Genomic DNA, 26,482 nt, shown 5'->3' with positions numbered 1-26,482 from the left:
GAAACTTTGGACATTCAGGTGGTTAATTAATGCTTGAGAGAACAGCTTCTCTCCGTGCAGAGGGGCAGATGAGGATAAAGCAGAGCCACTATCTCTGCTGGCCGCTAGTATACAATTCATGACAGAAAGTATAAGAAAGTGTAAGAAACTATTAAACTGGAGAAGAAGTCCTGAAGAAGTTTCAATCTGTTAGCAAAGGTTGGTGCCAAATTGCACGGTACAGAATAGCAACGCATTCAGCACAAGAAGATGATTTGAGACACTTTAAGTTGATTTGAAATCTAAGGTATCATTGAGTGAGTTCTTTTAAATGTATGGTCTCACAACATTGTCCTGTATTGTTTTCAGAAAATTTCAATTAAAAACAACCAGCACCAAAATCAGTGAAGTTAATTAAGGCAAAGAGAGAACACGGAATTAGCAGAGATAAGAAAAAAGTACTCTTCGGTTCTAAAGATAGTGTCTTAATCACTTTTTTTTAGTGCAACACTTCAAACCACCTCTGGAATCCTGGGTCATACAATGACTTAAATTAAACATCATGTGGATCATAGAGGATGAAAAGGCAAGCTATTGTCATAAGAAATTTGAGGTCTGTTTCAAACAAAACCGGAGGAGATGCCCTGATTCATAACCTATTCTCTAGAGCCTAAAAAATCTATCAGCCACATCTCTCTCTCCCTCCTCAACTGCTGTCATTTTAAAAGACAAAAGCATGGTAACAAAATATTATTCCTGTTGCCCATTTCTATGGGCAGCCTGAGCCTCTTCCCCCTTTGCATAGAAAAGCTAGCAAATCTAGGCTTGTCCCATTAACCTTGCTTAATTATTTCAGGACACACGATGCTGCATACGCAAATGAGTAAACAGTACGCTTGGTCAGCAAAACCGTTCTCTAGAGGAGTTTATCCTGTGCACTTTTCTGAATGCCTGAGGCAGAAGTCCGAGAAGAAGCTGACACTCATACTATGTCTTGTGTGTCCCCCTGCATTTCTTGAGAGTTGAAAAACCGTAACTTGCTGCTTCAGTCTAAAGGGGAAACTAAGGCTTTTGTGGTTTTCAGCTCTAACTGGACCAAGCTGCAGCTTGGGCAAAACAACGAACAATGGCAGGTGGCAACCGGGAAGTACAAGAGGATGAGGTGGGCCCAAGCCCACCTCACCAAATCCTAATTGATGTATCTTGAAACAACACTGTGCATTATCGACAGCAGACGTGTGCCACATACATCTTAGTGGTATACAGGTCTTTACTGCTAAAGGGGCATAAATACCGCAAACTAGCTGGTCTATCACCATCATTGATCCCAAAAACTCTGCCCTGCAGACTTAGAAGAGTCAAGCAAGAGGAACTCTACCTGTGGGGGTGTCCTATATAGGCTCCAATAAGTGTGGAGGGGGGGGGGCTCAAGTGATGTTGCCAGCAATTCTACTGTGAGAATGAAACTGCTTCACGGATACTGTACACAAGACTTCTCTCTCTCCTTAGCAAGCAATCAACACCGCGCACGGTGGTTGAGGCAACCACACACACTACTTACACAGTTTTTTCGGAAACCGTCTGTGCCACTAGTTCATAAATCTGGGCTCCGTTTTCCGACATGGAGATGACAAAGAAAGCTTTGTTATCTGGGGGAAACACAGGTTAAAGTTAAATATATCACCGTGTATTATTTCACTTTACCTGGGATTCAGGAAAACTTTGAACTTCAGCTAGGGCTGGTGGCGGCGCGAGGAATTATGAGAAATAACTTTACCAGAAAGCTGCATGAGTTCAGAAGAGGGTTTCATTTTCAGAGATAAAAACCTGATATAACAGAGCATGGTTACTGCTCCCCAATCTTAATGAATTTCCTCAGCTCAGCCAGTGAGCTTCTTCTCCTGGCTTGTAGCAAAAACTGGCTTCTCTGGGACAGAACCAAGACTGCCCTGGCCATGTTGTTATCCACTAAGATACCTCTTGACTATATTATCAAGGGAGTCAGAAAGGCAGCAGTCATTACCGGTCTGCTTTGACTGCCCTGCTACGGAATGCTGGGAGAACAACAGGGCTAGGCTAGCATTCAGAACACTGGAATCTGTCCTGCCCACTCCGCTACTGAATCGTCTCAGAAGACATATCCAAACTTGCACATCTTTATTGTTCAAAGGCACAGAGTGATTACTCACTGAGTGCACAACACTGGGAATCCAAGCTGTGTAATGTCTAGTGTATGATCATGGCATTGGTGTCTGCACTGTCATGAACAGGGTCACAGCAAAGATACCACAGAGCTGTCCCTCCCTTGCCAGCCACTGAGCCAGGTTGTGTGGTGGGTCGCCCAGATCTTAGCCTGAAACGCTTACCACTACATCACATTTTGCTTGGTGGGGCAGGGGACTGCCGTTGAACAGGAGCAGTCGCTACTGTTGATCCTGAAGACGCTTGCTGTTATGACGGGTGGTGGTGGCAGAAGCTTTGCTACACTGCTGACTCTGCAAGCAGCCTTTGTTCCAGTCTTGGCCAAGAACAGCTTAAGAAAATTAAAAAGGAAGCTATCGCCTGTGCAGCAGCCTTCTTGGCTTCATGGGATACCTGATAATATTTGACCGTGTTCCTACCATCTGTGGTGCAAGATGTCACTCAGCCCTCAGAGGTTGCCTGACCACAGAGAAGGGAGTCTAGAGCAAACAGAAAGGACCCCCCCCTCCCAGAACCCCCTTTTACAGGCACATTCTCAAAGCTCTCTTTCCGCCCAGCTGCAGCTTGGACACACACTTGTCTCTACTCCTGCTACCATCCGCACCCCACCCCTGATTTTTAAAAGGAAGAAAATGACCTGGAGATCCAGTTAGTGATCTCCTGCAGCTCATGTGTTTCTTTCTCCATTACATAAAAAACTGCATGTGTGCACATGTGCACGCACACAGAGAACGGGATGCCGAATTTAAACAAAATCAGATACTCTATTTTCCCTGCAGCCACCTGGATTCTGCCGTTGCACTAACCTGTGGCTACCTGGCGAACCAACACAGTGTTTAGTTTGATAACGGGGCTGAAAGTGTGCTTGCTGTCAGCGGTGGAAGCCAGGATCTTGCTGTGACATCTCAGCACCAGTCTATCATCCTGCTTCTGCAACAGCACTAGGATGTCTTCCAAGAGGAGTGTGTAGAGATCTGCAGTCAGCAATAAAAAAATATGGTGAGGAATGGGTTACGGCCAACTATCCACGGCACACAGAAGGCTGCATCTTGCACCCATATAGCAATCAGCAACGGGCTCTCTCAGCAGACAGGCGAATAATTCACCTCGAGAGCTACAGATGGGGCTGAGTCATCTCACGGATCATGGCTGTGTCCTTGCACGCTCTTAATGATCTTCCGGCACATTTCAAAATGCACAAAAATATCTTAATCAGCTCCAAGAAAACTACGCACATTATCATTCTAGCGGAGAAACTTATCATGCAAATACACTTGTTAATTTTTCCACTACCGTCGCAAAACCCGGCTGGCAAGACTGTGCGCGACTCACCAATGGTCTTGTCGCGATTCACCTTCCAGGTCAAAGGGCCTTCATGAATCATCTTCTTCTTGGTTAAATCCAAATTCTGCCAATACAATACAGGGAAGAGAGAGGGGTTCACAGGAGGTTTACCAGTGCAAACTAGCAGAGATGTTTCAAAATATGACACATTCGTATTTGCATAATGAGAACACGGCAGCCAATCCCAGGGCAGCATCCCAGAGTCCTTTGGTACCTAATGATTTGATCGTGGCATAAACTTTAAAGTGATAGAATCCCCTTTGTTGGATGCAGGAAGACTTTGCCTCAATACAAATTTAACATTCGTAATTCCTACGGCTATGAGCAACTCCCACAGTTTCTGCATCGAGTCAGAGAAAAGGATCAGGAGGGGCAAACATATTCTTGAGCTCCACCACCTTATCATAGATCCCAAGTCTAATATATGCATCGCTGAATCGTCGAACAAAAATGGTCACCTATGGTGACTTTTTACAGATTATTATAAGAAGGGCAAGCTTGGTACCTGTACTAAGAAATTATTTTCTAGCTAAAAAGTTACTCGTTTCAACCCACACTCTCCTAGATTACGTTACTCCTTCCGTGCTTATCTATCAACAACTGGAAATGGCTCTCGCCCATTCTGAGAGGGATGATCACCACTTTGATTGGATATTGTTTTAAACGGGCATCTCTGTGCAACGTCTCCCACACCTGGCCTATCATTCTGCTGCTTGCCATTTTTAGTATAACTGTATGTGCCTAATGGATGTACGCTGGAAGTCATTTGATGAAGTGAGCTCTGACTCACAAAGCAAATGCTGAGATAAACTGATGGCCTTTATTAAGGTGCCAGCTGGACTCCTATTTTTGTTGCAAGAGCTGCTTCACTGAAGAGCTGCTGTCTGTACCAAGTTCTTTTTTTTTTTTTTGAGCATTTGGTCAGACACAATTTTGTGCTCTTATCTTTGACCCATAAACCACCAGGTGAAACCAGGACCAGGAAACCATTTTCCTTGGTTACAGGGTTTTGCTGCATAGGCCTTGAAAATATTGCTCAAAATTTCACCTCTCTTCAGGCGATTCCACAGTGAGCAGAAAATGTGGCAAGAGCCAGTTATTTTTCGTTAAGTGTGCAAGCAAACTGAACTGGCCACCCACTGAAACTGGCCTCTGTGGAAAGGGAAGCCTGCAAGATTACACTAAGAGAGGAGCACCAAACGGCAATTCTGCAGTAGAAAAAAGCAGAGCCGTAACTCCAAGGACTCTTCAGCTTAATTAACTGAGGGTTCAAATGGGGCGACACATACGCACACCCCGTTACAAACACGGCACGGGGAAAAGGTCAGATGCAGATGATATGGCTTGTTCGATAACTGGCCACAAGAAGATCGACAAACCCTGATATTTAAAAAACAGCCTTCAGATGAAAGCTTTATGGGGTTCCTCGCACAGTTTCTTTGCTCACCCTGAACTCATCCAGCATGGGGCCTTCCAGCTGCTTCAAGTAGGACAAATCCAGCCGGCGCTGGTAGTCTTCCAAATGCTGCAGGTGAAATAGAATAAATCCCATTGTGCTGGCTGTGGTTTACCAGCTGCTATCAAGCACCAGCTCCGCGAAGAAGCTGATCAATTTAGAATCTGTTCAGAAGCAAGCCGCTCCAGTCCCTTTTCTTAGCGGCACTGCGCAAGCCAGTTCTCTCCCCTCCTCTTACCTGCTTGTTCTCTGCTTCTTTAACAGCTTGGTTCACATAGTTGAGGATCTGCCGGCAGTGATCGGCTGCTTTCTTCACTTTCTCCTTCTCCTCAAGTTGTTCTAAAACGAGAGGAAGATCAAAAGAGCAGCCCACAGACTGACATATGGGAGTAGTTACAGGCCACCTGGCTCAAAGAGCGTCACCTGCCAGGGGCTCTGCGTGCATCTGCTGCTCCCCCTCTTTAGGATGGGCTCCTTCCCATGTGACAATCTAAAGATGCCAAGTCACTCCACGTACGCATCAACTTCTTGTCAGAGCCAAATGTTGGTAGCTCCAGACAAGACGCAGATGGCAGAGATTCTTCTAGAGCCCCACCCGCATCCCTCTTGCTCAGAGAAGGCTCACTATCAAATGTGGTGCAAACAGAAAAGAGCGAGGGGTTGGATTCCAGCAACCTATTCCACTAACAGTGGCACTTGTGTTAGCAGAACCCTCTTTGTGCTGAGGGACCAGTGCTACTTACTATTGGCCAAACAGGTCCATGGGACCGCCCAGGCCTTTCTAACAGTCCCTCCTTGTATTTTAGCCGAAATAAAGTTTTGGTCTGTCAACAGTAAACGGTTTACATTTTTTACGTTCTGTGAACAAGGCTACTAATAGGACAAGTTGTGAAGAACAAGAAGTCATCAAGTTTGATGAAAAATAAACACGAAAATAAAGCTATATTTTAAACTAAGATTTAGTCAAGGGTTTTTTTGTGTCTTTGTGTCCATGTATATTTTCAGGGCTTGTAGAAATACCAAAAAAAAAAAAGGCAGTAGCATCAACAAAACTAGACACAGAGAGACTTGTGTGTGTGTGGGGGGGGGGGAGTTCCTATTTTTTAACTCCCTGGGATACTTTAAAATCCAACATAACAAGCTATTTTGCCACCCAGTCTCAGGAAAAGCTTCATGGTACCTGAGTACTTCGCAATATTATCCAGCAGTAATGGGTACTTGGTCAGCCTTTGCATCTCGGTGGGAATTATATCTTTCAGCTGCAGACGACGACAGAGTGGATTGCTCTCAGCATCCTAAATTTAAACAGCATAATAACTGCATTTGTCATTTTTATTAAGACCGTAATTACCTGAATGCGTTCCATCTATTCATCATATAAATGTCTCGGCAGTTCACATTTCTGGCAATTAAACACAAGTCAAGGAACGCCAGGATTTATCAGACAGACAACACAGTCCTGTTGTAGTGGGCAATTACAAAAAGGAAAGGCTCATCACAAGAACTCGCGGTGGCTTCCTTCCCTCATTACTTCACGGGGATTCTGTATCATCAGTCATCAATCTCCGTCACTGACTCAAGAGGAGACATCTTAGTTCCTTGCATAACAGAGAAAGGGCACAACATTTTCAGAGCACCATCAATTCTCAGAATGTGGGGACCCTAGTCAATGGTTGCAAAGGCTCTTCTTCAGCGAAAGAAGGATGGCTCAAGCCCTGCACCCTTCCCATTTGCTCAGATTGGTATTCTCTCTCTAGTTCGCTAGTTATTCTACTGACAGAACACAGTTCTAAGAGCTTCTTTGCATGCCCTGTTTTGGAGAGTCAGAACACTAAGTGTGGGGTACTTTAACCCATGATAAGGGTCTTTCACAGCCCACATGGCTTCCCACAAACCAGTACAACCAGGGGAGCCCACACACCTAGCTAGCTGTATCCATCATGCAGGTGCCCTGGAAGAAGAGCACGCTGCTACTACACACCACAGAGCAGCTCTCAGTTTATTTATTTATTTATGCCATTTATAGTCCACCTTTCTCACTGAGACTCAAGCAGGATTACAGCGTGAGATTAGTAGAGTCAACATTAAGAACATTTCCATAAGCAATGCCACTGAGTAAATAGATACAAGTTCACAAAGACATAGCATCAACAGGAAACCAATACAACATAGTGGTGAAGTCTATGGTTCTGAACTCGTTAGCCCATTTTCTGAGGTGGCCTAGACTACAATATGGAGCACTTCTCACAATTCTCAGGATTAAGATGCTTTTCCAAAGACAATGGCATAATCTAGAACTCTGTCCTGTCGTCAACGAGAGCGAATAGCCATTGGGACTTACCTGGACAAAAGTTTGGAAGCGGGAGTCTTTCTTCTGCCGCGACTTGATCATCTCCAGAGCAAAGGGCTGGTTACTGCAGAAGGTGGCAGCGGCTTGCTTTAATTTCTCCTCCCCTGCTCCACTGAACTGAGACAAGAATCCCAGGAAAGCAAAATGTCACAGTGGCATACACAAAAGACTGGATAGCAGCTTCAGTACCAGCATGTGCTGATGCTGCTTTACAGTTTGGAGGCAATGATGGGCCCAGAAAGGGACCAGTCAATACATCACAGGAGTCACCCTCTCGTAACCTTTACCATCCATCATCTTCCAATCTGTTCAGTCATGCTGGGAAGAAATTTAAGACCCAGATTTCAGGTTGTGTGTTAAATTCTAGATTTTCATAACAAACACCACATGTAACACCCCAAAGACTCCTGTGAATTTCCAACAATGACATATATAACAGGATCAAATTATGTCCAGTACAAATGGTCACAGAATAATTTTTCAGTTTAACTGTGGTATGCTTAGGACAGGTGTAGCTTGCTGAACACGATCACCCGTACATTTCCATTGTGCAACACTCCCAGTTATAAAGACTTGGTGAAGGACTGGAGTTCAAACATCACTTTTTAAGCTACCCTCCTTGAGGCTCACCCTGGTGTCTAGTCTAATTATGGGGTTACATATTTTCAGATGTTTGATGGTCTGCTCCAAACCAAAAGACTGTTTTATCAATATCATTTTCGACCACTCCATTTATGTGTTGTTGTGCCCTGAGATGGTTTTTATTGGTCATCGGCATTGGTATTGCTTTTATTAAGTTGGATTGTTTTATTTATTTATTTTTTACTGTGTTGGCTGTTTGTTGTAAGCTGCCCCAAGCAGTTCTGGAGAGGCAGCATATAATTTTTCTACATATATCTTTTTGGAAGAAAAGGGAGTATCACACGCCAAGTGATACCATTGCCTTAAAATGCTTATGTTGGTTATATTTCCCTGGTCACCCCCATCATATCCAAGATCTCCCTTAACTTGACAACCTGGAGAAATAAACAAGCCCTCCCACTTTTGCAGGTCACCTTTAAGTTAAATGACTCATTCATTTGTTATTAATTGAATTAAAAAAGCACTCAGCTGGATAAATGCTCCACAACAGAAATGAAACATGTACACCATCCTGAGCTCCCTTCATCTTGTACAATTCTGACTCCCCCAGCTCCATGTCATTTTTTTTTTTATAAATGAACATTTTCAGATAATAAGTTCTCAGACAAGACAAACTGGCAAGGCTGAACCACCACTCCTACTTGCTGTTTCATTCCCATTCTTCTTTTTTTCCCCCTAGAAAAAAAAATCAGTTTCCAGAAGGATGCGGGGTGGGGGAAGTGAACAAAATTCAGTTTACCCAAGTTAGCAAGTCCTCTCCAATCTGATCAATGACGGACGACTCATTCCTTTTCCGCACTGCTTTCATTTGCTCGTTCAATCCAGCTAAACAGCAAAGGAAACAGAGGAGGAGGAGGAAGTTACCAGCAAGGCTGGATGGATGTGGTACTACTGCCTCAATATGTCTGATGACCCGCTAAGGCACTCGAGCTCCTCAGGGCAAGAATTACACACTGATCCCAATGCCCAACATCCAGCTCAGAGCTCATCCACATTGGGAGCATGGAGCCATCCAAACACGAGGGGGAAACTTTCACTCTTCGCACAGAGAGCTTTGGATGAGGCTCAAAACCCACCCACCGGCCACCCCTCCAGACTCCTAGCATTCAAACTTGAACCTTCTATGGATCACGGCCGTAGCATCAGCTGTAGCCATCCTTCTGCAAGGGTGGGGTGGGGTGGGGGCAATATATCCACTCCCTCCTTCCTCTATCCCAAAACTCAGGAAACAAAATACATTGCCCTGAATTCTGAAAATTCTCAGATTTATACTAAATCAATGTTTTGCAAAACTGTTTGATTCGATTTATTCTGAAAGCACAATTTATTTATTTGCCATAAGTTCAGGAAGAAAAAGAGGTAGATGCCTCTACATACTTTGAAAATCTACTTTTCAGAGGTATCCACAGATGCATGCTATGTTCTCACTCTACACTGGTCTCAGAGTTAATAACCATAGGGAAGTTTTGTGTGCAGATCTGGAAAATTGTGGAGGCTGCATGTACACAAGCTGGACGAAACTAGATGAGACAGAGGGAGAGCCAATGAACGGAAGGCCTAAGAACAGGTATCACGGGACAGCTGTCCAGGCAACGTTCTCTGCTTGATGAGTGGCACATAGATGTTCATTGTCTTGGAGTTACTCTTACTTCAGTGCAGTGCTACAAGACTTCGGTTCAACCTGTCAATACTCTTGAATTAGCAAAGAGGAAAACTGAGCCAGGTGACCTCACTTACCATGGAGCTGAAGGATATCCTCCAGATTCGAAAATATATTCCTCAAGTCAGCAGGAGGCAAGATCCCTTCACGAGATACACGTTGGTAGAAGACCTGATCAAGAACTTTCAGTGTACGGACATGAGCGCGCTCAGTGTAAAACAACTCTGGAGGCAAGAAGACACAGAATCGGCTGTGATGCTTTTGTCTAAAAAATCTAAAAGCACAGAAGTAACTCGAACTGTTCAAATACTGGTGACACAATCTCCCAGAAAGAGAGGGTAATTCAGCGGTTTAGGGGCACACAATACTGACAGGAATAATCCATCTCGAGTATTCTCTAAAGTAGACTGCAAATAAATAAATAATAAACGTGAACGTTCAGGAGTTTGTATCTGTGGGAAAGATCTTCTTAGATCCGTTAGATCTTATTTATGCTCTGCCTGTTGCCTTTTGAAGATTCCGAGGAACCTTGCAAGTGACTGAATGGCAAATAAAGACAATGAGGGCTGATTTCGCACACATTGGATAATGCACTTTCAATGCACTTTATCCATCATTTGAGATGGATTTTTTGTTCCACACACAAAAAAATCCGTTCCAAATGATCTATAAAGAGGATTGGAAGTGCATTATCCAACGTCTGCGGAATCACTCGAGATATGGATTGTAATCTTGATCCCAAGAAGCATGTTTGCTCCCTCTGCGCCACTGTTTTACAAAATGGGCTATAAATTCAGGTGCCTTGAGATTATACACGTTCTTTAAGTAACTCTATTGCAAGCAAGCTACGCTGCCTTCCACTGAGTAACCCTTTTTAGATTACCCTGCACCTTACCCCCTAGAAGCTGAGCCAGACCCATATCTGCACATGGACTCCAAAAGTAACGGAAAAGCACATTTTCAACTTCTGGCAGTCTAAATGAGGACAAAGGAAGTACTGAATTCCTGGGAGCGAACAGGTTCTTAAACTGACTAAACATCTTGATCACCGCAAAATCATTACAAAGCCTTTCAAGGACTGAGAAGTCAGGCTGATGTGGAGTGGAGTGGGGTTGTGATCTTCTGAAGTTTGCGAAGTGGGGCTTGTAATTTGGAGGTGCTGCTGTACCCTAGCGGACACTCAGATCTTGTCTGCAACGAACTTTTATCTGCTTCATTTTATATGCAAGATGCAGCTACTCCTCAGAAAGGAAAATCGGCCACAGTGATAACAGAGTTGCGCTTACCGTAACTACTGTTCATTGACGTCTTCTGTGCAGACACACATGGGACTGCGCCTGCGCAGGCCTGCCGACCGGATTTTTCTTTCTAGCAAACGTCCACTAGGGGGCGCACGTCCTTCCCAATGCGCATGCGCGGCCGTTTCCCGCCCGAGCGACATTGGGCGACGTCGCCCCCTTTCCCCTCAGTTTCTCCTTTGCCGCCGAATGTCTTCACATTATCTGGAAGAACACAGCGGGGTAGGAGGGAGGGTTGTGTGTCTGCACAGAAGACGTCAATGAACAGTAGTTACGGTAAGCGCAACTCTGTTTTCACTGTCCGTCTTCTGTGCAGCCCCACATGGGAGACTCACAAGCCACTTACCCAGGAGGCGGGCATGTGTTCTCACCGAAAAAGAGACTGAAGCACTGCTTGACCCACAGCAGCCTCTTTCCTTTCCCACACATCTAGTGCGTAATGTTTAGCGAACGTGTCAGAAGACGACCACGTCGCAGCCCTGCAGATGTCTTGCAAGGGCACGCCCCTAAGGAAGGCCGCAGAGGCAGCTTGCACTCTGGTGGAATGAGCTTTTACTTCCAAAGGGCAAGGTAACTTAGCATGCGAGTAGCAGGCTCTAACAGTTTGAGTGACCCAACGGGAAATTGACTGGGCTGTAGCAGCCTTCCCCTTCCTGGGCCCATAATAGCACACAAACAGTTGTTTGGCACTCCTAAACTGTGATGTACGTTGGAGGTAAAATAAAATAGCCCTTCTCACATCCAAGGAATGTAAAGCCCTTTCAGAGTTATCAGAAGGGTCAGGAAAAAAGATAGGTAGGACAATGTCCTGTGAGGTGTGAAATTGAGTGGACACTTTGGGTCTAAAACGAAGGTCAGGTCTCAGCACCACCTTATTTTGATGGACCTTCAAAAAGGGAGCATCCCGCCTCAGGGCAGCAAGCTCGCTAACTCTGCGGGCAGATGTAATGGCAATCAGGAAGGCCACTTTACAGGACAACCATTTTAAATCACAGGTAGCCAGTGGTTCGAAGGGTGATTTCATAAGTCCCGTCAGCACTACCTGTAGTGACCATTGGGGAACAATTTCCGTGACTTGTGGAAACATATTATACAACCCCTTCAAAAAAGACTTCGACAAACTGTGGGAGAACACCGTCTTCCCATCTGTTTTAGGGTGGAAGGCTGAAATGGCAGCCAAATAAACTTTAATAGAGGAATTAGAGAGTCCCCCATCCTTTAGGGACAGTAGGAACTCAAAAATAAAAGACAACTGGCAATCCCAAACATTAACTGCGGTGTCAGCAGCCCAGGCCTCAAAACGCTTCCATTTAGCTGCGTATGACCTGCGAGTGGTGTCCCTACGGGCATTCAGCAAAATTTCAGCTACCCTGTCAGACATCCCCTCCGTGCCCGAATGTGCCAAGCAGTAAGGTTGAGTTTGGGCAGGTCGTGATACCAAACCCCTTTGTCGGACAGAAGGTCCGGGTTCAGTGCGAACCGATAATATGACCCCTGCAAAAGCTGCATGACATGTTGGAACCATGCTTGTCTGGGCCAGAAGGGGGCCACCAGAATTAAGTGCGGCCCATCCCTCTGGATTTTGCTGACGACCCGAGACAGCAGTGGGAACGGAGGGAAGGCATAAAACAGGTGCCCTGTCCAGCGTATTTGGAACGCGTCCCCCAGGGAGCGGTGACATAGCCTTCCCCTGGAGCAGAATTGCGGGGCCTTTTTGTTGGCCTCCGTCGCAAAAAGGTCTACGTCTGGGAACCCCCAGTCCGAAAAGATGGAGCTCAGGTAATTGTCTGCTACGGTCCATTCGTAGCTGTCGAATCGCATCCGACTCAGTTTGTCTGCGATGACATTGGTGGTGCCGGGAATATGGACCGCCTGAAGGAACACGCCTCTGTCCACGGCCCAGTTCCAGATCCGAACGGCCTCGTCGCAGAGGGCCTTGGATGTAGTGCCCCCTTGCTTGTTCAGGTAGAACATCGTGGTGCAATTGTCTGTGAGCACCTGAACCGCTTTCTGCTGCAGCGTGTCTGCGAATGCGATAAGGGCATAACGGACCGCTCTCAATTCTAGCAGGTTAATATGATCTCTCCTTTCCTGCTCCGACCAAATCCCATGTGCCCTCAGGGCACCACACTGGGCTCCCCATCCTACTGTGGAGGCATCAGTCGAGATTGTGATCTCGGCCTGGATGGACCCAAACGCCACACCCCCAAGGAGGTTAGTCTCATCAAGCCACCATCGTAAGGCCCGGATAATCCCTCTGGGGATGGAATATCGTTTACTCTGGGACTCGTGTTCAAAATCATGAACCGACAGGAACCACAGCTGGAGAGGTCGCATGTGCAACCGGGCCATAGGGGTGACTGCTGTAGAAGAGGCCATTAGGCCCAGCAGCCTCTGGATCGCTGTCACGGATTGGAACCTGCACTTGGAAAAAAGGTTCACCATCCTGCCAATTCTTAATGCACGCTCCCGGGGGAGAAAACCTCTGTTTACACCACCATCCAATTCCATACCGATAAACAGTATTCTCTTGGACGGGGTAAGGTTAGACTTTTGCAAATTAACCAAAAGCCCTAACCGGGAGCAGGTGAGCATCACTGTACGAATCTGGGCCAGGAGTGCATCAGCAGAGGGAGCTGCTAGAAGCCAATCGTCAAGATAGGGATAGATGGTACAACCCTGTTCCCTCAAATAAGCCACTACAACAGCCATACACTTAGAAAAAACTCGTGGGGCTGTTGAGAGACCAAAGGGAAGCACCTGGTAGTGGTAGGCTTTATTGTTACATAGAAACCTAAGGTACTTCCTATGATCAGGATGGATGGCAATATGAAAATATGCATCCTTGAGGTCCAGGACAGCGAACCACATGTCCTCGGGCATTAACTGGAGGACCGTGTTCAAGGTAAGCATCCTGAACCTCTTGACGAGAACGAATTTATTCAGTTCCCGTAGGTCTAAGATGGGTCGTACCCCTCCATCCTTCTTGTCTACCAAGAACATCCTGGAGTAAAAGCCTAAGGGGGGGTCCTGAGGGAGCACCTCCCGCACAGCCCCTTTCTCTAGCAGTGCTACAACCTCAGCCTGTAAGTTATGAGAAGAGGATTGTATTGAGTGGTCAGGAAGAGACAACACTGGGTAAACATCAAACTGAATTTTATATCCAACTGTAACGATTTTAAGAACCCAACTATCGGACGTAATCTCCGCCCATGCAGAGGCAAACTGAGCCAATCTGTTTCCAAACACGACAGCCTGTTCGAGCTCTAGTCAGAACTGCTTTGGTTGCGTAGCTGACTCTTTGGCATCGGCGGCATGAGGGCCGCGACGAGGGCGGTAGGTAGGCTTCCGGCGCTGGTAAGAGCCTGGTGGTTGGAATGGCCGGTAGGAACCATAGCGTGGATACGGCTGGTACCGGTGCTGTCGTCCACGATAACCCTGGGCAGGGCGATACTGGCCACGATTCTCGGTGGGTGGTCTGGCCGGGAGAATACCATAGGATCGGGCTGTAATACGATCCTTGCGCTTCTGCGACAGGTAGTCATCTGTTTTGGTAGAAAACAGGGATTGCCCCTCAAATGGCAGGTTCTCCACCTTATTGCGTGTCTCCACTGGCAACGCAGTTGTGCGGAGCCACGAGTGCCGGCGCAGGACGATGGAAGAAGCCAGTGCCCTCGCAGAGGTGTCAACTGTGTCACGGCCCGCATTTATTTGTTGCCGGGAAAGCCTCAGGGCCTCATCGAGGATCACCTTCGCCAACACTCTCTGGTCTGCTGGGAGTTTCTCTAGGAAGGCCGCCATGCGGTTCCAAAGGAATATCTGATACGCCCCCATGATGGCTGAATAGTTGGAGATTTTCAGCGTGAGGGCAGCAGAAGAGTATAGCTTCTTGCCCAAAGAATCCAACTTCCTGCTCTCCTTGTCAATGGGCACCGCATAGGACCCCTGGCGTTGGCGGGTCTGCATTTCCTCCGTAATGAGGGAAGAAGGAGGCGGGTGTGCAAAGAGGTATGCACAAACATCATCCCGTGTCTTATACAGGGCCTCCAGCTTGCGGGACGTCGCGTACACAGAGGCCGGCTTCTCACAGATGTCGTGGATGATCTCCACCAAGCCTTCAGTGAATGGGAAGGCAATAGTTGGAGGGTTCCCGGACTGGACATATTGAAGAATTTTGTCCTTTGGCTTAGGATCTACGGCCGATATCTCGATGTCGAGAGAACGGGCCATCCTGACCATCTGCTCAGAGTAGAGCCGGTAGTCCTCAGATGGTGACACACGACCGGTCCCAATGATGACGTCATCTGGAGATGGGTCAGATGGAGGACTGGGACTCGGGCCCTGGTAGGGTTCAGCAGGATAGTAAGGTGAACCGTGTCTGGGAGAACCATAGTGGGAGAACTCACTTCGAGTGTCACCCCAACACTCCCTGCCAAATGATGGAGAGCTGGCATACAGGGAACCCTCTCTGTCAAAAGCAGCCCGCGGCAGGTGGTAACGCCGGTCCACACGGTCCGCATAATCACCCGCATGCCACTGCTGGGCCGGAGGTGGCGCGTCGGGCAGATCACCATCATCATCAGACGAGTGGTGCAGCGGAGGCGACAGGTGCGGCGACGGAGTCAAAGGCCTCTCCCAGAGGACCTCATCCGTTTGGACCGAAGCCGACTGACTGTGCTTCGACTTCTTCTTGGACTTTTTACCGCCCTTGTCAGCCGAAGCCGGATCCGAGCTTCGGTCCCTGCCAATCGGATCCGATGTCTTCGGATCCGACCGAGCGCCCGTCTTCGGAGTGAGGTCGGTGCGCGCCGACTCAGCAGGCTTCGGAACCGATGGAGTCGGAGCCGATGGCGGATCCGATGGTTTGGGAACCGACCCAGCCGGGATGTTCGGTTCCGATGACGCTCTCGGCACCTTCGGAGCCGGCGTGAAGGTCGGTTCCGACCTCGACGGGGACCTGGAACGGTGACGTTTCCGAGTCGGATCCGACGTTGGTGCCAAGGGCTTGCGACCCGACGCGGAACTCGCAGTCCCCTTCGGATCCGGGGTTAACTGCCGGGCTTGGCGACGATCCGGGGAGCGGGAACGCGAAGCGGACGCGGTCTTCTGGGACCCCTTCTCAGGGGGGGTGTCACCCGTCCCACCAGCCGGTGGCGGTCCCTCCGGGGTAACGGGGGGCCCCGAAACCCGCATCGCCCGTCTCCACAGTAAGGCGTTCAGCCTATTAGCCCTCTCAGCCCTGGCCTTCGGGGTGAACCGTTGGCAGTGCTCACACTTCCCGACGATGTGTCCCTCGCCGAGACACTCGAGGCAAACGGCGTGACCGTCCGTCCTTGTCATCTTAGTGGAGCAGTTGGAGCAGCGCTTGAACAGCGACTTCTCAGACATCTTCGTAGGATCCTCACAGGAAAAGTTTCCTCACAAGCGGACAGCTAGATCTTTACCGGTCGGCGGCAAAGAAGAAACTGAGGGGAAAGGGGGCGACGTCACCCAATGTCGCTCGGGCGGGAAACGGCCGTGCATGCGCATTGGGAAGGACGTGCGCCCCCTAGTGGACGTTTGCTAGAAAGAAAAATCCGGTCGGCAGGCCTGCGCAGGCGCAGTCCCATGTGGGGCTGCACAGAAGACGGACAGTGAACCATCCGTTCTGATTACATCCAGCTTAGATGGCTATAATGTGCTTTACATTGTGCTGCCTCTGAAAGCTGTCCAGAAACTTCAGTTGGTTCAAATGGTGGCAGCCAGACTAGTGTCAGGGGCTAGCTACAGGGATCGTATTACCCCTGTGCTGAAGATCTGCACTGGCTGTCCAGCTGTTTGCAGGTACAATTCAAAGTTCTGGTTCTTACCTTTAAGGCCCTAAATTACTTGCTACTGAGGCACTGAAAGGACTGCCTCCTCCTGAGCTGTCCAGCTTCCCCGCTAAGATCTGCCTCCTGAACCCTGCTCTCTGTGCCCTCGCCTGCAACGATGAGGCAGGTGGCAGCCAGTGGGACGTCACCTTTTAAATGCCCTCCCACTTGCAGCTCTACTTTTGCCTACTTTACTCTCCTTTTTATATTTATTGAAAATGTTTCTGTGCTGCCTTTTGACCCCAAGGCCGTGAATGTTAAAACATTAAAAACAGCATTTTAGATACAAATATGCAGGGCTTTTTTTCAGCTGGAACGCGGTGGAACAGAGTTCCAGAACCTCTTGAAAATGGTCACATGGCTGGTGGCCCCACTCCCTGACCTCCAGCCAGAGGGGAGTTGAGATTGCCCTCCGCGCGACTAGGCGGCGTGGAGGACAATCTAAACTCCCCTCTGTCTGGAGATCAGGGGGTGGGGCCAGCAGCCATGTGACCATTTTCACCGAGGGCGATTTAAACTTTTAAACACTCCCCCCCCATTCCAGCTGACCCAAAGTGACGCCATTGGCCCTGGGAGCATGCATGCACTTTGCGTGAGCATATGTGGTACCAGGGGCGTCACCTCCCGCCAAGAGTTGCCCCCTGTGCTGGCAACTCACTGAGTTCTACCACCTCTTTTCCCAGGAAAAAAGCCCTGCAAATATATATATAATATTTAAAGCAATCAAACAAAATACAAACACACATAAATAGACAAGCAGGAAGGAGGGCGGATACAAGTTCGTGAGGGAACACCAAATGGAAGACAATAGAGGGAGGCAGACTATTCTCCCTGGAGAAGGAGTTCCAGAGTTTCAGTACCATGACCAAGAAGGCTTGTTCTTCTCAGGTTGCTTCCCCATCTAGGCTCAGACAGCAAGGGCACCTCTGAAGATAACTAGGAGGTCCCAAGCCAAAACATTTCCCTTGAGCCAGGATTTCAATGCAAGGGGTCCAACTTTTTTAGTTGTTTTATGGCCTGCTACTAGCCCGAGGCCTGTTTTAGGAATACTATTTTACGCTTCTCAATATTAACGCTGCCCTTATGTCCCCTGCAGAGCTTTTTTCTTGTTTGATTTTTTAAACGTTGAGCATATTTATCCTACGTTCATGGTTTTGTTGCTGTATTGTTTTTACCTTGTGAGCTGCCTCGATCATGTCTCTGAAGAAAAGGCACATACGCATTTTGAACAAATTAAAAAATAAAACAAAACCAAGAGATGGGCCCCACCACCTTACCGTTAATCACTTCCTGGCGTTTAATCTCGTAGGGCTTAAGGCCGAGCAGCACCTCCCGGCTCACCAGCTGCTGCCAGTTGGGCAAGTCTGTCTCCATGTCAACATCAAACAGCTCGTCTTCACTCTGGTTGTCTCCAGCACCCACGCTATCCATCCTAAGAGGAGGGAACTTTCTTTTACACTCAGGAAGAGACTTCAGGGAAGGGAGGGGGAGGAGACGGTCTAGCAACAAAATGCTATGGAGATTTCATCAACAAGCTGACCTGACGGCCAGGAATGCAATCTGGTAGGTGGCCTTTCCAGGGACCAGCTGAGCATCTGGACTGGAGAAGGCCTTTACTGTCATTACCTCAGCAGTCTCCCTTGTATATTTCTGGTTAAAATGAGTAAATGGTTTATCTAAAGTAGCAGCACAGGATAACAAAAAGAGGCGGAGACCTAACCATTCAGTTACATCAAGATGGAAGGAAAAATTGAAGCCACAGAGTGACGCTATCATCAGCACTGTGCATTCATAGGTCAAAGACACCACACAAATGACATATAAACAGCCTGAGAATTGTTTGGTCTGCATTCTACTTAGGTATTAAAGCATAGCCCTTCATTTTATTTTATTAGGATTTGTGGCTATCCCTGTCTGGAGGGCACAAGGGCATCTAAGCTATGAGGAAAGATGTTTTGGTCCAGTGCACTGAAGCTGGTGACTAATTCAAACAACCCAGCTACCATCCATGTTAGGCAGCAGTACCTTTAAACATAGTTATACTTGCACTTACTTGCGGAAAGACTTTGGCGTTCCCAAGTCCGCTAACCTAAAAGAGACAAAGTCATCTTTAAACATGACTCTTGTGCTAGGGTCCAAAATGAAGTTCTAGGCCCTGGCTAAATGGTCACATGTCCTATTAATATAGCAGAGCTGCATCCATGGCCCACGAGTGCCTCGCGCTATAAGAATGAGGGGCCTTCTACAATTCCCATTATATTTCCAGGTTTCTAGGCTTTACTGACCCCCTCCCTAGACAGAATAATAGTAATAACAACATTTGATTTATATACCGCCCTTCAGGACGACTTAACACCCACTCAGAGCCGTTTACAAAGTATATATTAGGAGGTGGGTGGGGTTGAGAGCTCCTAGAAGCTGTGACTGACCCAAGGTAACCCAGTTGGCTTCAAGTTTTGGTTCTCCAGAGTAGAGTCCCACGCTCTTAACCACTACACGAAAGACAGGTCAATGGTTTTTTGAGAAAAGCACCTGTCAAATTCTCCTTCTTCTTCCTGCAAATGGTCCAGGGGAGGAGACGGGAAATCAAAGACGGTGTTCGGCGTGCGAGGTGTGCCATCAAGAGTGTCACTGCAAGATGGAGGTTCTCCTACTTGCTTTGATCCTAAAAAATATGGGGAGGGGGGGGATTAATGCAGTGTTCCTCAAGCGCTGAAAGCCACGCCCATTTTCTAAACTGATGAGATCTGCTTCTGTATCTCCCACCTTGCTGATCTGTGCCACTTCATCTCCAGCAACAGGAAACAGCCTATAGCAACTAGGGACTGGCAACCTGAAGAGATTTCTATGGTAATACTGAGCAAATCTGGTGATGGTTTAACTTTCTGTCTTCAACAGGAACGGCACGTCCCACCTGCAGTGTAGTTTTAAAACGATGTTTATCTTTTCACCTGTTTCGCTGTCCTTACTCCCCTCCTGGGAAGTGAACGTCCCAGCAGCTAGTGGAGACATGGGGTTCGCAGGGGGGTAGGCCGCATCCGTGCTGTCGCTGGATCCGCTCTGGCGCATCTTTGCAGAATCCTGTGGCTCTGGGCTGACCGAGGAAGGAGCGGATAAGTGCTTCGGGTGGCGCTGCTTTTGTAACTCCATGGCTCTGCCTACTGGAGAGATGCGGAGAAGTCAGCTGTGCTGCTCTAACTTAAGTCACAGGCTTAGATCTTGAAAATGAAGGGCAGAAGAACCTTGTTTCTTTTTATAATAAAAAGGGGCTTGTTCCAAATAAAGTGGACCACTGCAGTTGGCAAACGTAAGAGAGATCATTTGTGGTACTTACAGAAATAACTGGGGGAAGGCTAGAGTAGCAATGTTAATCTTTTGGGAAAATACAGAAAACCAGCTAGAAAAGGAACATTTCTCTCCCTCTGACATACTTGCATAGCTGTCATGGCGGCTCGGTCTCCTTGGGGGTCCCAGGATATTGGGGAAGACTCTCCTCCTCTTTTCATCTCCTTCCTTTTCCTTCTTAATACTTTGCTTGTTGTTGAAAAGTGAACAAAACAGAAGAGACATAATGGCCAACCTTCCATATGCAGTCCTATGGATACTTTCACTATTCATTCGGAACCACAGGCAAAGACAAAGGGTAATAAGATGATGTCCTTCTGTTGGTTCAGTATTGTCCATCAATGCTTTTAAGCATGAAAAACAGAAGCTATTGGTGCGAGCAGAGGCGTGGCTTGCCCAAGACATTTCAGTACCACCACAGGATAGAATTCTCATTCATGAACTGGAAGCACAATCCGTTGTGAAGTTCTCCTATGAAGTCCCATCAAAATTAACAGGGACTGAAGAGCACTGCTCCTGTCATGAGACCTTATGTATGCTGCTTCATATAAAACCATGGCAGACTTTTGCCTCCCCCCAGGAGGATAGTTTGGGTGGGTAGCCACGTGGGTCTGCAGTAGAACAGCAGGATACGAGTCCAGGGGCACCTTAGAGACCAGCAAGATTTTCAGAGTGTGAGCTTTCGACAGTCAGAGCTCCCTTCTTCAGATATCCTGAAAATCTTGTCGGTCTCTAAGGACTGGCCTCAACCAGGGCCGCCAGGGCTTCTTCAGCTCTGGCCTCAGCCTAGCGGAATGCACTCCCACTGAGGCTCCAGGCCCTGGGGAATTTGTTAACAGTTCCGCAGGGCCTGTAAGATGGAGTTGTTCCCTCTCTGACCACCACACCCTGCTCTGTCCTACCCTGGGCGCTATACCGTGGTTGAAATCTGTAGTTCTTATAATTTTTTATAGTGGCCCGTGTAGCTGCTGATGACGCCTGAAATTGTAATTTGGATTACAGTGATTGTGATTTGCTTTTATTATGTGTTTTAACTTGTGTTTATTGTTGTTTACTGATGCTGTTAGCCGCCCTGAGCCCGTTCGCGGGGAGAGCAGAATATAAATGTAATAAAATAAATATCCTGCTCCTCCCAGAAGAGACAGAAGCAAGGGAACTGCAGAAAGGACATAGTGCAGCTGCTAAGGGAGCAACCTCAAGTCTCTCAGATGTGCCTTGAGTGTGGTTGATGTATGCTGCATAGATAAGCATGGCGCAGCCCTCAGGTGCATGCAGCTAATTGAATCGTCTGTCTGGACATGGTAGGCTGCACATGTTTGCGTGCCCCACAGTGGTTTCAGTGTAGCTTGCTTTCCTCTGAAGATAAAAAAACACCCCCATATTCTCAAGTGTGACACAAAGTTCACTGAGCAACCTTGGGCCTGTCACACATTCAGTGTCCATAAGAACTTACCCTACAGGGTTGTTACAAAATGTGAGGCATGGGGGCGGGATTGGGGGTTGGCCACCTTTTACCAGCTAGACTGGTATTCCAATCAAAGACACACCACCATTACCTTGATCTTTGGCAGGAACCCAATCCGCCCCCGTTTGTGATCTAGATTCCGGGGCTCTTTGACTCTAACACCAAGATGTTTCATGTAGGTAAGAACAACGTACTGCACAGATGAACTGCAGGAGAGATCAAACAGAACAGCATTTAAAGGACACAGAAATGAGTAATGATGGAAGGAGTAGAGAGGTGGCAGATTAGCAAATATTTGTTTTTTCTTTATTCCAGCTATATGTTTGGTACAGAGTTCTCTCAGATTATGCACTCCCTTCAGTGATGCGAGTTTTCTGGAAAAATTTAAATCAGAATTCCCCCCCCCCCACCCCCCCGGAAAACTTAAAGGAAAAATTTCTGATGCCTGAAGCACAGGGTGATCTGATTAAAAAGATATCTTTTTACTTATTTTTAATTAACAAAATGTAAAGAGTATATCATGTTAATTTTATATTTATTGGAGAAATAAAGTAGCAGAAAGTTATCTGCCCCGCATCTCAAATTTATTTTTAAGATCTGCTACTGCAAGTACGAATTCAGAGAACTCTTACGCAGGGGTGTAGGAAGTGCATTCAAAGCTATTGACATGAGATTCTGTTCAAAATCTAGTTGAGCAGAAATTTCATAGCACGGGAACAGCACCAAAAGTCCAAAACACATTTTAAGATACAGAAGGGACTGGTCAATTTTTCTAGGGGAGAATACATGCTTTATGCACTGATGGTCCCAGGTTCAATCCTTTACATCTCCAGTTAGAATGATGTCAGGTAGCAGGTTTGAGTAATTCTGCTGCCTGGACAATCACTGCTAGTTGGAGTAAAGAGCATGGAGCTGGAAAGTATGAGAAAGAATTCCGTAACAGAAACGTTTGCAATTGCAGCCAGTAGAGGGCCCTCTCAACCTACTCAGCATGCACAAACTCTGGCGGCCTTCACAGAAGTGACCAAGGCACTAAAAAACTCTGTTCTATTACCTCTTCTCTTCTTCGATAGGCTGGGAGGACACCCTGCAAAGGAAAGGAGCAGATTTGGCAAATCAGAAGCCATCACACCCACTGTGTGCTTGTATTACTTTCAACTTTGTATCTGACACGGGATGGATGGCTGCGTTAGGATGAAGCCCTCTCTTTAATCTGGGTAGTTTGAAAACCTGACTGTCATACTGCATTAGAGCAAGGCACATCTAGTTGTAACTGTGGTCAGCCCCAAGGTCCTTAGGGGAGACATGGTTTTAACGTTTGTTCCTCTGACAAAATGGAGGGATACTGCCTTGGAACCTGGAGGCTCCATCCTGAGTAGGCCCAGCTTGTGGTGGCCAATAACTCTTTGTCCTCCGTAAGTCTGTCAGATCCCCTCCTGCCTCCCAATCGAATGATGCTTATAGCTGCTTTCCGCAAACTATGCAAAACTGAATTATTCACGAGGGCTTTTTTACTCAGATTGGAGGGTTGTTTTATTTTTGTTCTTGTTGTTATTTTTGTCATTTATAGTCTGCCTTTCACTGAGACTCAAGGTGGATTACACAGTGTGAGAGTGATGTACAGCAAGCAACAATGGATCAAACAAGAGATCTCTGAACTAGACTCTTCCATTCTTCTCTCTCCTCCCCTTCTCTCCCTCCTCTTCTGTATTTGACCAGTCTCTGTATCATGCATCTGACGAAGAGAACTTGATTCTCGAAAGCTTATGCTACAATAAAATTGGTTAGTCTTAAAGGTGCTACTGGACTCTTTTTGATTTTGCTACCACAGACTAACACGGCTAACTCCTCTGCATCTAAGGACATTTCTATCAACAATGTCATAGGGTAAATAAACACAATTAAACACAAGGACGGAGTATCAAAGAGATGCCTCAGTAAAGGGCCAGGGACTGAGTATAGACTTCACTACTATTGCTGCAAGTACAACAGACTGTAGTCTTTACTACCATTGCTGTATGGCCCTAATGAGTAGATCCTATGTTGTTTTAACGTGTCAATCTTAGAATTGCTTATGCTCTCTTTCAGCATTTCTTCAACTCCGTATTGGATTTCTGCTGGTTTTAAATCTTTGCAAATTTGCATGTGCATCCCCTATTACATGTGTATTGCAATGTCTTTGAAATTGTACTGACCCACACTGTGTAATCTGCCTTGAGTCTCAGTGAGAAAAGAGGACTATAAATAACCCAAGTAAACAAAAAACACCTATCACTCCGTGCCAAGAATTCCATTAACTATTGATATTTATACTGGGGATTAAAAATTCATGGATCCCATCCTCTGTCCCTAAGACCTGAAGCCTCTGAATTATTGTTGATCGATGGGAACGTTTTTGGCCCGGGGAGGCAGTTTCCCGCAACAGCTTGTTACAATCGAACACAGCTGTGACTGAGTTTATCAAGATGCTACGCCTGCTTAGAGGAGACAGCAGCTGTAGCCACCACATGCATCATACTTACAACACTTCTTCAATTTTGGTAATGATCTGCTCTGCACACGCTCGCTCCCTCTCCATTGCGGCTCGGTCACGAAAGCGTTCTGCATCCAGCCTGGTCAACTCCCCTTCGGCCAGAGTAAGCCCCATGCTACGTTTCTGTCTGAATACACAGAGGAGAACAGTGGTCAGAGGAAGGGGGAGAGGACAGAGGACTAATGTAACCTTCTCATCCCTAAAGGAAGTCAACATACGCCTCGTAAGCATCCATTTCCACTTGTGTTACTATCAAGCTGCTTCCAGCGCCTTGGGCTTCATGTTATGGAAAGCAGTTCCTGACAGATATTTCAAAACTTAACCGCGTGGACTCCACAACTACAGCACCACAACATCTGTTTTTGAGATCCAGAGTGAACAGTGAACTGCAGTATATCCAAACCATTTTTACTTGAGGAGAAGCAGAGGAATTGAGGGCCAAGAGACCTGGCATGCTTACACAGGATGCTGTCTCCATGCCAGTCAGGCAGTTTAGTCACCAGGCACGAGTAGCAGTATCTATGACCAGGCTGGAAGACCTGGTTATCAAGTGGTCACTCAGCATAAACCTTACAGATATGAGTGACAGGGATCCAAGACTACAGTAGTCTGTCTGGCAATTTTCCAGTAAAGACAGTATATTTAAGAATGGTTACGGCTGAACAAGCTGAAGCCACAAAACCAAAAATGCTTTTAACCTTGTTAGCTTCACTCATAATAACTAAAGAAGGTTTGGAGGCCAAACAGAATGGTCTTTATGTGCCGGCTTTGAGTGGTAGTTAAAAAACTCAACAGGAAGGGCTGAGGCCATCCATACTCTTCCGGCTGCTGCTAAAGAGGAAAGGACAAATGGTTGACCCAACGGTAGAAGTCACGAATATTCTGCTGTGGCGGCTTATGGTTGTTACACCCCCATACCTAAAACACGGATGGTTGCAAAGAAAAGCCAGAGTTATTCTTGGAAGCAAACAGAAAGCCTAAAATCTTCATTTACCTAAAATCTTCAAGATGCCTCTGGACCTCCGGATAAACTTTATCTTGCATAGTTTGGATATAATGGCGGTGAAGCTCTTCAGGAATTAATTCTAACCTTCTCTTTTCTGCAGGTTATGGACGAGAAAGCAGATGGTTAACATTAAAAAAAAAACCTTACCAGCCTCTATTACATAGCTGTGGCCTTTGCCTCATGTCCTGCAGCATGGATTTATTACATTTTTTTTAACTAAGAGCACTTGTAGAACCGTGGGAGGCTTATGACGATTTCAAACACCACTGTTCATTCCCAACCCTATGACTGCATGATTTCGCATCCCACAGCATGGCCTTTATTATGCAAACACTGTTATTGTCCACTAGCCTCTCTAACTGAGCATGCATGCTGTAGACCTTGGGTGTGTGGGAGGGGGGGAGAGTTTGGTGGAGATACAGAGACTTTTTCAATGTAAGAGTCTCTCAAAAAGGATTTGTCATGCAAGATTAAAAACACTTTACCTAGATCTACAGAAATTTCATCCGGAACAGGAACCTTCAGATTCTGCAATAATAAAAGCACAACTGAAAAGAACTAGAAAAAAAACCCCTTCATTTCTTCAGTGGACTCAAAGTAGGCATTTGCTTCACCCTCTCGCTCCCCTTTCCCAAAGAGATCCTAGTCACATTCCAGGGTGTACATGTGAGTGCCCATGTGTATGGGGGGCACCTACCACGTAACTTTCTAGTAAGCTCACAGTTCCTGGGAGCAAGGCCACTGTGTTTTAGAACCACAGCTAAAAATGAGTCTACCATAGCGATTTCAGGGACTAAGTTTCTCTGCCTGAATGCATTTGGTTTCAGAGCATTTATGACACTCCTTCAAGATGACCAGGTCAAGAAAAAGGAATAATTAGCTTCAATTAGCTAGAATTAGAGATTGACGGTGCATTGGCTTGGAGACCTACCGCAGCTCGCTCCAGGAAGAACTGATTAAACTCTGTGAAAACGCGACGAGTTTCTTTGGAGTTGGTCTGCTTGTATAGGTCCGCAAAAAGATAGCAAAGCTACGGGGGTGGGGGAGATAGGAAACACAGGGAGAAGAACACAGTTCTACAGGTGAATATCTCCTCTAGACTTTCAGCAGATTTTCAAGGTATCAACAGCGCAATGGAACATTCTGCATGGGGTTGCGCTGTAAGTTTCCTTGGAGAGAGATAATTCAGACAGCAATCAAGAGAGGAGGTAAACACTAAAATAAGTTATGTGCACTCTGTACAACATGTAGAATTTCAGCAGAAAAAACACAAGGTCTCCTTTTCCAGATCCAAGGTCTACTACTGCATTAACAGTGCCTAGATCGAGACCTGTGCTATGTGGGGCTCCA

General features: G+C 46.7%; 1 protein-coding gene across 2 annotated transcripts in view; it reads right to left on the bottom strand.

Moving 5' to 3' along the window:
* The window catches only part of ARHGEF12 (Rho guanine nucleotide exchange factor 12), a 115,153-nt gene that overhangs the window by 14,715 nt on the left and 73,956 nt on the right, over positions 1-26,482 (bottom strand). For both annotated transcript variants that reach the window (XM_054998577.1, XM_054998579.1), the window contains 20 exons: positions 26,064-26,162; positions 25,618-25,660; positions 25,121-25,226; positions 24,116-24,253; positions 22,648-22,680; positions 21,685-21,799; positions 20,215-20,317; positions 19,735-19,944; positions 19,316-19,448; positions 18,837-18,872; positions 18,061-18,215; positions 9,711-9,857; positions 8,713-8,798; positions 7,323-7,448; positions 6,162-6,276; positions 5,220-5,320; positions 4,973-5,050; positions 3,514-3,589; positions 2,988-3,155; positions 1,541-1,628 (listed from right to left, as the gene is read on the bottom strand). In XM_054998577.1, coding sequence (XP_054854552.1) covers positions 1,541-1,628; positions 2,988-3,155; positions 3,514-3,589; positions 4,973-5,050; positions 5,220-5,320; positions 6,162-6,276; positions 7,323-7,448; positions 8,713-8,798; positions 9,711-9,857; positions 18,061-18,215; positions 18,837-18,872; positions 19,316-19,448; positions 19,735-19,944; positions 20,215-20,317; positions 21,685-21,799; positions 22,648-22,680; positions 24,116-24,253; positions 25,121-25,226; positions 25,618-25,660; positions 26,064-26,162 — 2,156 coding nt within the window. The remainder of the gene's footprint in view (positions 1-1,540; positions 1,629-2,987; positions 3,156-3,513; positions 3,590-4,972; positions 5,051-5,219; positions 5,321-6,161; positions 6,277-7,322; positions 7,449-8,712; positions 8,799-9,710; positions 9,858-18,060; positions 18,216-18,836; positions 18,873-19,315; positions 19,449-19,734; positions 19,945-20,214; positions 20,318-21,684; positions 21,800-22,647; positions 22,681-24,115; positions 24,254-25,120; positions 25,227-25,617; positions 25,661-26,063; positions 26,163-26,482) is intronic.

This window comes from Eublepharis macularius, chromosome 14, assembly GCF_028583425.1.
Source record: "Eublepharis macularius isolate TG4126 chromosome 14, MPM_Emac_v1.0, whole genome shotgun sequence".
In the NCBI taxonomy this organism is placed as follows: domain Eukaryota; kingdom Metazoa; phylum Chordata; class Lepidosauria; order Squamata; family Eublepharidae; genus Eublepharis; species Eublepharis macularius.
This window is presented reverse-complemented; position numbering and strand designations above follow the sequence as displayed.